We start from the raw sequence: 16480 nt of genomic DNA, 5'->3' as shown, positions 1-16480 counted from the left end.
ATGATAATATGTACCTTTCACTGAGTAGAAATCTCATATGAACCACATAGTCTCTAATACCACCCACTATCCTTAAATCATCATCCACCTCATGACCCTACCACGATCGCGACGAGTAGGCAATTAATTAAATCTTCCCAAGCTCGTATTTATCAACCAGATGCCAGAACCCGCTACAGCCCCACATGAACAACTGACTGGTCTCACAATACATCTACATCCTCAGTCTGGACGACACATGATGTGCCGTAAAATTGCGGCACTTTTGTATACTAATTACATAGACTTTAGCTCATCTTTTAAAGCATTTCAAGTCATTTCTTATGTAGTTTTGGTGGTTTGTAGGAGACGAGACTTGAATAACCAAGATCATAAGAGAAGTTATCAAATAGCTATGAAAGGATGCAAATGCGGTTGATCTGCGATCGCATAACTGACATGCGGGTCACAAAAGTATCGCATAATGAATCAGTATGTTCCAGATGTTGCTCTCTGTGTATGCGATCAATTATGCGGTCGCATAACAGTTATGCGAACCGCATACTGATCGTACAATATTAAGATCAATTAGCTGAAGGATGATATATGATGGATTATGCAGGCCGCATATCTAAAATGCAAAGGAAAAGACTGGACAATTGTCAACCAATTCTGTGATGGAAATTAAGTTCTGCGAACCGCGAATGCCTTCTACGTCCTCTTCTGCGGTCACGAAATATCTTTGAAGGGAATTTTTGTCAGGTTTTGACAACAACTTTTAGACCATTATAAATAGAATGATTAGGGTTTGTGTGTCAGATCTGGTCTGACAGAAGGAAGCTACACTTAGAGAATTGAATGCACCATTATTTTGGAAGCTTGTGAGATAAAATCCAAGATTTTGTCTATAATTGTAACCTTCATGACTTTATTTATTACATTGTTTTTGTATTCTAGTATGAGTAGCTAAGTTTAAATACTAAGGTTGTGAATCCTATTTGGGTGTAATGTTAACGTGTGTTCATCAGTGAATGTTTATATAATGGTTAGTCGATTTCTAATTCATTTCTCATGCTTCATTATAGTTGATGGTTGCAAACATTGACTAGTGCCAATTCATTCTATCTTTACTTGGGAAAGTAGGTTAGAGTTTGGTAGAATTGAATAGCAAGAACTCAAGGCTCTAAACCTTATTTAATAGAATTTCTTAGGGATAAGTGGGTTCTACTTGGCATAAATTGGTTATTCTTAATTATCACTTCTTTTATATTTGGGAAAATCATAAATAGGAACTACTCTCTAATTATTGGAAAATATTAGTTAGTAACGTAGGAATCATTTGCATATCAACGGGCTTTCCATTTAAAAATATAAAATATGAACACCTTTAGCATTACATTCTATTGATGGAGACACAACCTTGGTTTCTTAATCATTTTAATCAAATCATATCGACGAAATAGCTTTTATTGATAATTCACAATTACAACACTCACTTTTTAAGCTAACGGAGCAGGATTATAACTTAAGTCAAGTTTAACACTACTCAAGTAACCTTTTCACACCTATTCTCTGTGGGATTCGACCCCAACCTAGTTGGGTTACTATATTTGACATCAACCGCCTTACAAAATTTATTTAGGTGTAATTTGAGCGTATCAAATTTTGGCGGCGTTGCCGGAGAATATGGTTTTGAAATTACTAACTAGTGTGTGCTTCACTTAACGTCTTCTTCTGTTCCACCACACTTTGCTTGTTTTGCTTGGTGTCATTAGGTAAACATGGGTGAGTCGAAAGAAGAGAATGTGTTTGCGGTTATAGATGAGTATATTGAGGATACAAATTCCATTGTCCCTCCAAGAGTTGATGTTGCGACCTTCAAAGTGGAACACAGTTTAATCCTAATGCTAAAAGTGGAGGGGTTCTTCCGAAATTCCACCGTTGATGATCCGACACAACATCTCAGAAATATTTTGGGTATGTGTGCGATGCACAAGAAGAATCATGTCTCGGATGATGCCCTAAGGTTGAGGGTGTTCAAGTACTCTCTAACTGGAGAGGCAAGATAGTGGATCCAAAATCTACCTCCTAATTCCATCCACACTTGGCCCGAACTTGTCTGAGCTTTCCTAGCAAAATAGTTTCCACAAAGCAAAAAGTCCGAGCTCCGGGATAAAATCTTCTTCTTCAAGCAATTACCAAGAGAGAATCTACATGAGGTATGGGATAGATTCAAGCTATATTTGGCAAGGTCGCCGAATCATGGCTTTCCGGATAATATTCTATTGGAGAAGTTTTATATGGGCTTGGATCCTATGAATCAATCCATAGCCAAAAATGCAGTGGATGATTCCTTTATGGACAAAACATTTGCAAGGGTCACACAAATACTAGATAAGATGGTTGAACATAACTAAGCTTGGCACTCAGAAGATACCCCACAGGTGGAATTACATATGGTACTCCCTCCTTGTCCAACATAATTAAAGAGAACCAAGAAAGAGATCAGATAATTGCCGGGCTTGCCACCAACATCAACGTATTGACGAAAATGTTCACTGAAAGCCAAACAAAAAAGGTAAATATTGTGGAAGATGTGCAGCCCATGTTGAATGAGGAGTACGAAGAAGCAAATTATGTCAACAATCCTCAAGGAGGATATCAAAGACAATCTTACCAAGGTTCAGGAAAACAACACCAATGGAGGTCTAACCCGCAAGGGCAAGGCAATCAACAATGGCGAAATGACCAAGGTAATTCCAATCAAGGAAATTGGAATAACAACAACAACAACTTTTCAAATCGAAGTTCAAACCCCTATGTTCCACCAAAGGGGCAATATTCTAATTCTTTGCATTGGAAAGAAAGCTCTTCAAGTGATTCCAAGTTAGAAAGCATGCTTGAAAGAGTGTTGCAAAATCAAGAGAGATCCGACACTTCAATAAAGAATATGACCAAACTTGTGGGTTCTCACACCACATCCATACAAAAGTTGGAAATGCAAACGAGATATCTCTCAAGAGAGTAAAATCCAAAATAGAAAGGCACACTCCCAAGTGACACAATTGCAAACCCAAAAGGTAATGGGAGTGGTCCGACTTCCCATTGTATGGCAATCACAACTCGAAGTGGGAAACTACTTCAAGGAGAGAATGAACAAGTGGTCGAAGTGGAAGATTCTGAACAAGAAGTTAAGGCACAAGTTGAGGTACCAATTGTTGTTGAAGTTGAAAGACTCCCGAAGAAGGTGAAAATTCAAGAAGTGAACAATGAAGAGGTTAAGGAAAAGGTAATAGAGGCGCCAAAAACTCTAGCACCAATTCCTAGGCCTCCTCCTCCTTTCCCTTAAAGACTTTCTAGGAAGGTCGATGATAGCAAACTCGAGAAGTTCTATGACATTCTCAATAAATTATCGGTGAACATTCCATTTGTGGAAGCATTTCAAGAGATGTCGGGTTTTGCAAAGTACTTGAAGGACTTGATCACTAAAAAGAGAACCACCAATAATGAAGTGGTGAATGTGACTCACCGGGTTAGTTCCATCATTGCAACAACCACCATCCAAAAGAAAGAGGACCCGGGAGCCTTCATCATTCCATGCACTATTGGATTGTGCAATTTTGCACGAGCCCTTTGTGATAATGGGACTAGCATCAACTTAATGCCCCTTGCTATTTACAATAAAGCGGGATTAGGTATGCCTAGGCCTACAAATATGAGGTTGCAAATGGCCGACCATTCAATAAAGCGACCGGTGGGGATTATTAATGATCTTCTTGTGAAAGTGGGCAAGTTTCTCCTACCGACTTTGTTATCTTCGATTGTGTTGTTGATAAAGAAATCCCTATCATCTTGGGGAGACCATTCCTTGCTACCAGGAGAGCACTCACGGATTCGAAACGAAATGAGATCATGTTCCGAGTTAATGACGAAGAGGTTACCTTTCAAGCGAGTAAAGGTATGAAATTGCCACATACATACGAAATTATCTCAGTCATTGATGTTGTTGATGAGGTAGAGGATGCAGTCGAGGTAAAGATAGAAGAGGAATGCCTTGGTGAGGCATTGGCGGCTATTTTGGTAAATTTTAATGGTGAAGACATGGAAGGATACATGGAATCGATGAATGCGTTGGAAGGGTTTGGGTCCTACACTTATGCATCAAAGAAGCTTTCCCTTGACTTAGAGAATAGAGTCACCCCTCCTGCTAAGCCTTCAATTATCGAGCCGCCACAACTTGAGCTCAAGCCATTTCCACCGCACTTAAGGTATAAATTTCTTGGCTCTAATGAAACTACATGTAATTGTTTCTTCTTTGTTGAATGACACCGATCATGCTGCTCTCCGCTACCTTATGGCGAAGAAGGATGCTAAACTAAGATTGATTAAGTGGGTTCTTTTGTTACAAGAGTTTGACTTTGAAGTCAAAGATCGGAAAGGAACAGAGAATCAAGTTGCGGATCAGTTGTCTAGGCTTGAAGAGGCAGGGAGACCAAAAGAAGATCTTGAAATTAATGATGCCTTCCCTGATGAACACATATTGGCATTGTCTAGCACCTTCACTCCTTGGTATGCCGACATCGCTTACTTCTTGGTTAGTGACCTTATCCCCGACGGATTGGAAGCTTATCAAAAGAAAAAGTTTTTGCGGGAGTGCAGGCAATACTTTTAGGTGGAACCTTTTTTATTCCGGATTTGCGCCGACAACATCATTCGGCGTTGTGTTCCAAATGATGAGGTAATTCAAATTCTCAAAGCATGTCAGGACTCCCCAGTTGGGGGCCACCACAGTGGAAATCATACTGAAGCTAAAGTGCTTGAATGCGGCTATTATTGGCCATCAATCTACCGGGATGCAAACCAAATGGTCAAGGAATGTGATCAATATCGAAGACAAGGGTCAATTTCTAGAAGGCATGAGATACCTATGAACTTTGCAAAAATAACCTCATTTGGTCTCAATCGAATAAGTACATAGTCTAAACATGATTTTTAACATGGATCATTGTCTAATTACTTTAACAAGAAAGGATTTCACTGATAGAACAAGATTTGATAACAACACAGTACAAAAGAAACAACTGGATCATAATTACCATGATGCACGGCCACACGCATGTCATCTAGCATGTGTGTCACCCAACACAACATGTTAACATGTTTTCCAGGGATAAATACCCTCAATTCCAGGTTTAGAAATGTTACTTACCTCAAAGTGTGCAACTCATTACTCCAACAAGCCCTTGCCTCAAGAATCGGCCTTCATACTAATCGAATCTAGTCACAAACAACTTAGTATAATCAATACAAGCTATAGGAATTGATTCTATAGATAAAGCTAAGATCTTTAACCAAAATCAAAGAGTCAACTCAAAAAGTCAATCGCTGGCCCGCACCTCAAAACTCGACAAAATTTACAAAATCCGAATGCACATTCAATTACGAGTCAAACCATACCAAAATCATTCAATTCCAATTGTGTCATGACCCAAATTTCCATCCATAGAATGTCGTGACGGCACATAGTCTCTAAGACTAGGTAAGCCTAACACTTACTGATTTAAAAACAAAGTTTAACCACAACAACTACGAAGCATGAAACTAAAATTTCTATAGTAAAACCAATTATCCTAAGTACAATACAATACCCCAAAATCGGTAGTACAAGTCATAAGCTCTACTGAGTTTGTTAGAAATATCCCTAAATAATATCATAAGGTGACTCTGAGGCATGCGAATGCGACGACATGTTTACCTTGAGTCTCCACAGCAATGCTCGACCAGCTAGCTAATAATCAACAATATCCGAGAAACCTGGATCTGTACAAAAATGTACAAAAGCGTAGTATGAGTACACCATAGTGGTACCCAGTAAGTATCAAGACTAACCTCGATGGAGTAGTGACGAGGAACAGTCAAGACACCCACTGGACTAAACACCTGAACAAGTATAAATGTAGAACTAACAGGGAACAATATCAATATAAAGCTAGGCATGATGACAATAATAATACAACGTTTGTAATAGGGACTAAAAGCAACAGTTAGCGACGAGACACAATAGGTAATAACACTGTAGAGTAAGCTGAACACAGTTCAATCCGGTGAAATGATATAAAAGGAAAACATGTGATAACTCAATAGGAACAACCGCTTTCACACCAGGTTTATCCAAGAATTTCCACGAGGTACCAAACCTCAAAATCACAAATCACGGGTCCCAATTTGTAAACCCTAATCACTTGGCATCTTGTGCCCACATTATAATTCATAACAGTACGAACGACTCACGTGCCAAGGGAGTGACAATATCTAATATCTGCATAGACCACTCACGTGCCAACAATAATCATGACTCATGATTGCACGGACAACTCACGTACCAATAGGATAACTCTCACACATAAGGCAAGTATACGGGAGTACATGTAAATGGTCAAAAAATCAGGATTCATCTTCTTAGACCGATATGGGTGATTTATTTATGTGTATGCTTGTGCAAGTGTTCTACCACAATTCAAGTAAACAAGTAAGAGTAGAGACAATGAATGGCACATAAGAAACGATCATCACAGAATATACAGTGTAATAAAGATAGCAATGAAATTAAAACCACGAATAATACAACAAGATTAACTACACAGAACTAAACAAATAGTGCAACACGGAGTAAGACAATTAATAGTATGCTAAGGAAACAACCATCAAACACAAGTACAAAAGAATGAGGAAATGTCAACAAGAGCCATTACCGAGGTACCGCCTCGCAGTCTCAAATCACAAAGTGAATCACAATCTTTCCTTATATCACCACGGGAGCCTTTACATTTAGTTTTGAAAATTATTTTTCCTGAAATAGCACCCTGCGTTTTAACCCACCTTATCACACCACATGGCTTCTAGTAGTTCCCCTACTAACCACGCATATCAAGCCCACCTTATCTCACTGCATGCGTTTCAACATCCAGACTTTATACCACTGCATGTGTTTCAATAATAACAACATCATGGCAGAAATCTCGTGCAAACACCATAATAACAGCACGGCAAAAACCTCGTGCAAACACCATAATAACAGCATGGCAGAAACCTCGTGCAAATACCATAAACACAGCACGGCAGAAACCTCGTGCAAACACAACAATAACACGTATGCCAAAACATAACAGCTCAATAAAATGACGTTCACAATATGTGCCCATATGCCATAATATCTCCTCAAAACAGTTTCAATATCATAACCACGCATAGCCCTCAGCTCAACAACACTGAATACAACTGTAACAACAATAATAACACGAGAATACGATAAGTAAATCAACTCAGGAACTTGATAATACGAAGAAACGATGGAACAGGCTAATAAGAAAGACACAACAGGGAATAATGGTCTCAACAAGAATAGCTCAACAAGGAAGAGATAATGTGTAGCAATGATTCCAAATAAGAATACGTCGACAATGGAAGGAATAACAAACTTCAATTAAGGCTAAGCAATTACGGAAGAGATAATAGTAATTTCAATTAAGGTTAAGTAATTACGGAAGAGATAACAATAAATTCAATTAAGGCACATAAGGGTTCAATTGGCAACAAGGTTAAAACATGAATCAAATAAATTCCTAATAGGACACGTAAGGGTAAATTTAGTAAGTGGAGGATTTAGCATGATAAAACAACTTCATATCTAATGAACATAAGAACCAAAGGCCCTAAACGGTCAAATTTCTACAAATAAGCTCGATCACGTACTCGTCACCTCGCGTGCACGGCTTTCATATGACACAATTAGCATAAATGACTCAAATCCTAAGGAGTAGTTCCCCCACACAAAACAGAACAGCAGAAACCTCATGCAAACACCATAACAATAGCACGGCAGAAACCTCGTGCAAACACTATAATAACAGCATAGCAGAAACCTCGTGCAAATACCATAACAACAACACGGCAGAAACCTCGTGCAAACACCTAAACAATCCTCTCAACAATAACACGTATGCCAAAACATAACAGCTCAATAAAATGACTTTCACAATATGTGCCCATATGCCACAATATCTCCTCAAAACAGTTTCAATATCATAACCACGCATAGCCCTCAGCTCAACAACACTGAATACAACTGTAACAACAACAATAAAATGAGAATACGATAAGTAAATCAACTCAGGAACTTGATAATACAAAGAAACAATGGAACGAGCTAATAAAAAAGACACAACAGGGAATAATGGTCTCAACAAGAATAGCTCAACAAGGAAGAGATAATGTGTAGCAATGATTCCAAATAAGAATACGTCGACAATGGAAGGAATAACAAACTTCAATTAAGGCTAAGCAATTACGGAAGAGATAATAATAATTTCAATTAAGGTTAAGCAATTACGGAAGAGATAACAACAAATTCAATTAAGGCACATAAGGATTCAATTGGCAACAAGGTTAAAACATGAATCAAATAAATTCCTAATACGACACGTAAGGGTAAATTTAGTAAGTGGAGGATTTAGCATGATAAAACAACTTCATATCTAATGAACATAAGAACCTAAGGCCCTAAACGGTCAAATTTCCACAAATAAGCTCGATCACGTACTCGTCACCTCGCGTGCACGGCTTTCATATGACACAATTAGCATAAATGGCTCAAATCCTAAGGGGTAGATCCCCCACACAAAACAGAACAGCAGAAACCCCATGCAAACACCATAACAATAGCACGGCAGAAACCTCGTGCAAACACTATAATAACAGCATGGCAGAAACCTCGTGCAAATACCATAACAACAACACGGCAGAAACCTCGTGCAAACACCCGAACAATCCTCTCAACAATAACACGTATGCCAAAACATAACAGCTCAATAAAATGACTTTCACATTATGTGCCCATATGCCACAATATCTCCTCAAAACAGTTTCAATATCATAACCACGCATAGCCCTCAGCTCAACAACACTGAATACAGTTGTAACAACAATAATAACACGAGAATACGATAAGTAAATCAACTCAGGAACTTGATAATACAAAGAAACGATGGAACGAGCTAATAAAAAAGACACAACAGGGAATAATGGTCTCAACAAGAATAGCTCAACAAGGAAGAGATAATGTGTAGCAATGATTCCAAATAAGAATACGTCGACAATGGAAGGAATAACAAACTTCAATTAAGGCTAAGCAATTGCGAAAGAGATAATAATAATTTCAATTAAGGTTAAGCAATTACGGAAGAGATAACAACAAATTCAATTAAGGCACATAAGGGTTCAATTGGCAACAAGGTTAAAACATGAATCAAATAAATTCCTAATAGGACACGTAAGGGTAAATTTAGTAAGTGGAGGATTTAGCATGATAAAACAACTTCATATCTAATGAACATAAGAACCTAAGGCCCTAAACGGTCAAATTTCCACAAATAAGCTCGATCACGTACTCGTCACCTCGCGTGCACGGCTTTCAAATGACACAATTAACATAAATTACTCAAATCCTAAGGGGTAGTTCCCCCACACAAAACTGAATAGCAGAAACCTCATGCAAACACCATAACAATAGCACGGCAGAAACCTCGTGCAAACACTATAATAATATCATGGCAGAAACCTCGTGCAAATACCATAACAACAACACGGCAAAAACCTCGTGCAAACACCCGAACAATCCTCTCAACAATAACACGTATGCCTAAACATAACAGCTCAATAAAATGACTTTTCACAATATGTGCCCATATGCCACAATATCTCCTCAAAATAGTTTCAATATCATAACCACGCATAGCCCTTAGCTCAACAACACTGAATACAACTGTAACAACAAAAATAACACGAGAATGCGACAAGTAAATCGACTCAGGAACTTCAGACCACAAAGAAACGGTGGAACGAGCTAATAAAGAAAGACACAACAGGGAATAATAATCTCAACAAGAATAGCTCAACAAGGAAGAGATAATGTGTAGCAATGATTCCAAATAAGAATATGTCGATAATAGAAGGAATAACAAACTTCAATTAAGGCTAAGCAATTACGGAAGAGATAATAGTAATTTCAATTAAGGTCAAGTAATTACGGAAGAGATACTAATAACTTCAATTAAGGTTAAGCAATTACGGAAGAGATAACAACAAATTCAATTAAGGCACATAAGGGTTCAATTGGCAACAAGGTTAAAACATAAATCAAATAAATTCCTAATACGACACGTAAGGGTAAATTTAGTAAGTGGAGGATTTAGCATGATAAAACAATTTCATATCTAATGAACATAAGAACCTAAGGCCCTAAACGGTCAAATTTCCACAAATAAACCCGAGCACATACTCGTCACCTCGCGTGCACGGCCTTCACATGACACAATTAGCACAAATGAATTAAATCCTAAGGGGTAGTTCTCCCACACAAAACAACGCGACAGAAACCTCGTGCAAATACCATAACAACAACACGGCAGAAACCTCATGCAAACACCATAATAATAGCATGGCAGAAACCTCGTGCAAATATCATAACAACATCAAGGCAGAAACCTCGTGCCAACACCTGAACAATCCTCTCAACAATAACACGTGTGCCAAAACATAACAACTCAATAAAATGACTTTCACAATATGTGCCCATATGCCATAATATCTCCTCAAAACAGTTTCAATATCATAACCACGCATAGCCCTCAGCTCAACAACACTGAATACAACTGTAACAGCAACAATAACACGAGAATACGATAAGTAAATCAACTCAGGAACTTGATAATACAAAGAAACGGTGGAACGAGCTAATAAAAAAGACACAACAGGGAATAATGGTCTCAACAAGAATAGCTCAACAAGGAAGAGATAATGTGTAGCAATGATTCCAAATAAGAATACGTCGACAATGGAAGGAATAACAAACTTCAATTAAGGCTAAGCAATTACGGAAGAGATAATAGTAATTTCAATTAAGGTCAAGCAATTACGGAAGAGATACTAATAACTTCAATTAAGGTTAAGCAATTACGGAAGAGATAACAACAAATTCAATTAAGGCACATAAGTGTTCAATTGGCAACAAGGTTAAAACATGAATCAAATAAATTCTTAATACGACACGTAAGGGTAAGTTTAGTAAGCGGAGAATTTAGCATGATAAAACAACTTCATATCTAATGAACATAAGAACCTAAGGCCCTAAACGGTCAAATTTTCACAAATAAGCCCGAGCACGTACTCGTCACCTCGTCTACACGGCCTTCACATGACACAATTAGTATAAATGACTCAAATCCTAAGGGTAGTTCCCCCACACAAAGTTAGGCAAGATACTTACCTCAAAGAAGCTAGACCGATACTCTAAAATGACCTTCTTGAGTGAAATAACCTTCGAACGGCTCAAGTCTAGCCAAAATAACTTCAAATCATAAATAAAACTCATAGAAAATAAATTTCGGATAATAAAGCTTCAATCTTTTAACAAAACTAAAAAGTCAACCCCTGGGCCCGCACCTCGACACCCGATAAAATTCACAAAACCCGAACACCCATTCCGATACGAGTTCAACCATATAAAAATTACCAAATTCCGATATCAATTCGTCATTTTACATTTTTGAAAGTTTTTCTCAAAATCCTCATTTTCCCCAACTCAAACCACTAATTAAAAAATAAAAATAAAGATGGAATCATGAAATATAATAAATTCTGGGTGAAAAACACTTACCCCAATAATTTGCTTGGAAAACCCACGAAACATCGCTCAGATGTGAGGTCTACAACTCAAGATATGATAAAAATGGCCACACCCTCGATTTGGAAAATATATTCCGTTGCCCAGGTATTTGCACATTGTGATCGCGGAAATATACATGTGATCGCGAAGAAGAAACAATGACTGCCCCAAAAATGCATTACGCGATCGCGAATGAATCCATGTGATCGTGAAGAAGAAATGACACTGCCCCACGAAAAGGTACTATGCGAACGCGGAAGGCCCAATGCGAACGCGAAGAAGGAATCACTCACACGCACGCAATCGCGGACTGATCCTTGCGAACGTGAAGAGGAAAAAGGACCAGACCACCAAACATCCTTCGCGATCGCATCTACGCCTACGCGATCGCAGAGAAGGACGCCAGACACCAGAAATGCAACATTCCAAAACATAAGAAAATGGCCCGTAGCCCATCCGAAACACGCCCGGGGACCCCATCCAAACATACCAACTAGTTCCATAATATAACGCGGACCTACTCGAGGCCTTAAATCACATCAAATAATGTCGAAACTACGAATCGCACCACGAATCGAGCTTATAAATTTCTAAATCTTTCAACTTCCAAAACTCGTGTTGAAACATATCAAATCAACTCGGAATGACATCAAATTTTGCATGCAAGTCCCAAATGACATAACAGAGCTAATTCAACTCTCGAAATTGCAATCCTAGTCCGATATCAACAAAGTCAGCTCCCGATCAAACCTCTTAACCTTCCAAAACTTTAACTTTCCAATTTTTGCCAAAATGCATCAAATTATCTTACGAACCTCCAAATCCAAATCCGGGCACACTTCTAAGTCCAAAATCGCCATACGAAGCTCTTGCAATCATCAAAACGTCATTTTAGAGTCGTCTACACAAAAGTCAAAACTCCGATCAACTCTTACCGCTTAAGCTTCTAAAACAAGAATCCTTCTTCCAAATTGACCCAGAATCATCCGAAAACCGAAATCGACCACACATGCAAGTCATAACACATAATAAGAAGCTGATCGAGACATTAAGCTGCCGAACTGGATGCTAATTCTCAAAATGACCAGCCGGGTCGTTACAAATCATAAATCGACCCTCAAATGCCAAAATCTTACTCTCAAATACATAGTCCAAAAATTCTCAAATTTTACCTCAAACACACATAATCTAGGTATAAAAATCAATGGGTAATAAATATTTATCAATATAAGGGATGAATATTCACTTACCTCTTTCATTATAGTGAAAATCGTCTCAAAAATCGCCCCTAGCCGAGCTCCACAAGTCCAAAAATGAGAGAAAACTCAAAATCCTTCGAAATATATCACTGTCAGTCAATCCGCACCTGCGAGTCACTAAATCGCATATGCGATTTCGCAGGTGCAACCAAATCCCGCATCTGCGATACATCAACGACTCTCGACCATCCGCATTTGCGGACCATGCTTCACATTTGCAAGTCCGATTCTACGGACGAACATTGCACATGCGCTTCCACAAATGCGGCTCCCCGTCCACATCTACGGCCAAGACCTTGCCCAACCCAACTTCGCTTCTGCGGAAAATAACACTCGCAGATACGACATATACATCGCACCTGCGACCCATCAGCAGCCTCCCAAAATCTCGCACTTGCGCACAGATGGCCACTTCTGCGGCTCTGCACCTGCGGCTAAAACCTCGTAGGTGCGGTTACACCATAACTGATGCCAACAAAATTTACATAAGTCCAATAACCCAATCCGATTTCAATTTGAATCACACTCGAGGCTCCCGGGACCCCATCCAAACATACCAACCCGTCCTAAAATATGATACAAACTTAGTCGAAGCCTCAAATCACATCAAATAACATCAAATTCATGAATCACACCCCAATTCAAGCCTAACAAAACTAATGAATTTCCAACTTCTAAAACCAATGTCGAAACCTATCAAACCAACTTCGATTGACCTTAAATTTTGCACAGAAGTCATGAATAACACAACGGACCTATTCTAACTCCCGTAACCAAAATCTGAGCCAGATATCAACAAATTCAACTCTTGGTCAAACCTTCCAAACCTTCAACTTTCCAACTTTCGCCAATGCAAGCCAAAACAACCTACGGACCTCCAAATCAATATCCGGACATACTTCTAAGTCCAAAATTATCATGCGAAGCTATTGGAGCCATCAAAACTACATCCCGGAGTCATTTACACAAAAGTCAAACTCTGGTCAACTCTAACAAATTAAGCCTCCAACCTTGGGACTATGTGTCCCAATTTACCTCGAATCATTCAGGAACCAAACCAACCACCCCGACAAGTCACACAACCACAAATGAGCATAGGATAGGTGATAAATGGGCGAACGGTGCTGCGATACTCAAAACCGGCCGGGTCATTACAATTATTATATTGGTTTAATAAATAAATAAGTTAAATCCTATTAGACGCGAAAAAGTTATTAACCATTATTAAAATTTTGTATTTTCCTCCCACTATTACACGGTTGAGGGAACATGTGGATAAAAGTTCAAAAACTCTAATGTATAACAATTTTTCATCAGAATTGTTTTGTCAAGAAAAGGAAAGAGAGAAATAATTTTTGAAGAAAGCTTCCACTAAATACAATTAAGAAAAAACACCATGGATCTAAATAAGTTTTCTTGATGAAAAGTACTATTTATGGACTTTGTGAAAGCCATTAAGTTCCCTCAATTATAAAATTATTGATAGAAGTATTATGTTAAATTATTTTTTGAATTAGAGTCTAGAACTGAAAATCCTAACAACTTGGAGATCTGTTAGTTTTGAGGGGCCAATTTGAGGCATTCCTTTAATGGTTAATTGCTAAGGAGCAGGCCACGTGGGAAGATTATCATGTGCTGAAGACCACATTTCCAGCTTTCTTCCTTGAGGACAAGGAAGGTTTCAAGAGGGGAGAAATGATGCAGAATCAAGCTGAGAATAAAAAAGGTGGTTGATCGCGGTTGGACTCCAGGCTATAGTAGCAGTACCTAGCCATTAGTTATTTAGTTAAATAGAAGTTCTGTTAAGTTACGGTTGAGTCCACTATAGTTTTAAGTAGAAGTTTCTGTATTTACACATTTGGCACGTTAATTTCCTTAGATGTCACTATCTAGTCCATCGTCAGATTTGTCTTATAGACTTGTATTGAATCCTTATACATTTTGCTTTCTGGATGATTCAGCTAGGGTTAGAGAGGGTATAAATTATAACTATTCTTCTTTTTACTCTTTTATCAATCAAATTATCTTTCAGTCGTAACCTAGTTAGCTTAGTTAGTCTTCTTCTTGATTTTACTATTCCATTCATCTGCTTGACTTCATTCTACAACATTTGGTATCATAGTACTTTCTCGAGCTCTGTGGGTGAAGTTATGGCAGACATGGATGAGATTAAGTCTATGTTCGAAAGGATGACTGTCGAAATTATAAATTTTGCAGTTCGACAGACCCAGCTTAAGAACCAACATGATAAGGCTTTCACTGAGCTTAAAGAGTCCCTTGAAGCTGTGAACAAGTATGATAGAGGCAAAAGTATAGAAGAAGCTGGAGAGATCTACACTCTTTCCGGCAACCTAGCTGCTTGGGTACCTCCCAGTCATGGAGGGTTGGACTACCACAGCATATGCCTACTCGTTACCACTTTGGACTAGGCCCTTTACCTCACTCTCAAGTTCTCCTAAGGGCCGCTTCCCCTCAAGTCCACACCTCTACAGGTCATGTTCATGGCCAAACATCTGCCAATAACAAAGGAGGTAGAGATACAGTGGGAAAGAACCAACAACTTGCAGTCACTTCTCCGAGGGGAACAACTATGACAAGGATGACAAAACTGGAGTTTCCTCGTTTTAATGGTACCAACCTCAGTGCCTGGCTATACAAGGTAGAACGATTCTTTTCTCTTGATGAGGTAGAATATTCTTAGAGGGTTAAGGTAGCTTCAATGCACTTTGATGACTTAGCTATTGAATGGCATCTTGCTTACTTGAGGAGTAGGGCTCATCTTCCTTATCCTGCTTGGGAAGAGTATGTGTATGTATTGATGGACATGTTTGGGTATGAATATGCAGATCCTATGGTTGAGCTTAAGCTGATTAAGCAAACAGGGTTAGTAGAAGATTACCAAAGAGACTTTGACAGGATAATGACTAGATTAATCATTCTTCCTGAATATGCAATCACTACATTTGTTACTGGCCTAAAACCTGAGATTGGCTTCATAATCAAGAATCACAGACCTTATTCCTTACCCCAAGCATACCGGTTGGCTAGAAACATAGAAGCTCAGCTTATGGCCCAACTGAAGGTAACTAAGGCTTCTCTATTCAGTGGAGGGTCCTCCCATTCAAAGGGAGGCTCTTACAATTCATCTCCAAGAAGTACATCATTCAGAAAGGAAGGAGGCCAGTATAAGAAAGAGCCTGCTATTAACCTAAACAAAAGTTTCACCAGGAAACTTACCCCAGCTGAGATGAGTGAGAAAAGGCAGAAGGGGTTATGTTTATTTTGTAATAAAAAGTTTGTCCCGAGTCATAAGTGTAACACCTCCAAACAATTGTACTTGCTGGAGGTTAATGAAGATCCTGAGCCCATAGTTGAGGAGGAACTAGTGGAGAAAGAAGTGATAGAAGGAGAACTAGAGGAAGAATAGGAGAAGGCTTGTGAAATCTCCATTCATGCACTGAATGGGGTCCCAGGTTTCCATACCTTGAGGGAGACATGATACTCTGAAAGTAGGCCCTTG

General features: G+C 38.8%; 1 protein-coding gene across 1 annotated transcript; it reads left to right on the top strand.

Annotated features, from left to right (window-relative positions):
• The first annotated feature begins 3427 nt into the window (after positions 1-3427).
• LOC138892830 (uncharacterized) lies at positions 3428-4305 on the top strand. Its single transcript, XM_070176575.1, has 2 exons — positions 3428-3771; positions 3858-4305. Exons 1-2 carry the CDS (start codon positions 3428-3430, stop codon positions 4303-4305), a joined length of 792 nt encoding a protein of 263 aa, XP_070032676.1.
• Positions 4306-16480: the final 12175 nt, after the last annotated feature.

Source organism: Nicotiana tomentosiformis, chromosome 5 (assembly GCF_000390325.3).
Source record: "Nicotiana tomentosiformis chromosome 5, ASM39032v3, whole genome shotgun sequence".
NCBI lineage: Eukaryota > Viridiplantae > Streptophyta > Magnoliopsida > Solanales > Solanaceae > Nicotiana > Nicotiana tomentosiformis.
Note: the sequence above shows the minus strand (reverse complement) of the source record. Positions and strands in the feature narration are given on the sequence as shown.

What these genes read in the sequence shown, in the direction of transcription:
- LOC138892830 (XM_070176575.1), top strand. Translation starts at nt 3,428, where the DNA reads ATGTCGGGTTTTGCAAAGTACTTGAAGGACTTGATCACTAAAAAGAGA. An exon ending in CTTCTTGTGAAAGTGGGCAA is followed by an intron (nt 3,772 to 3,857) that starts GTTTCTCCTACC and finishes CCTTGCTACCAG; the next exon opens with GAGAGCACTCACGGATTCGA.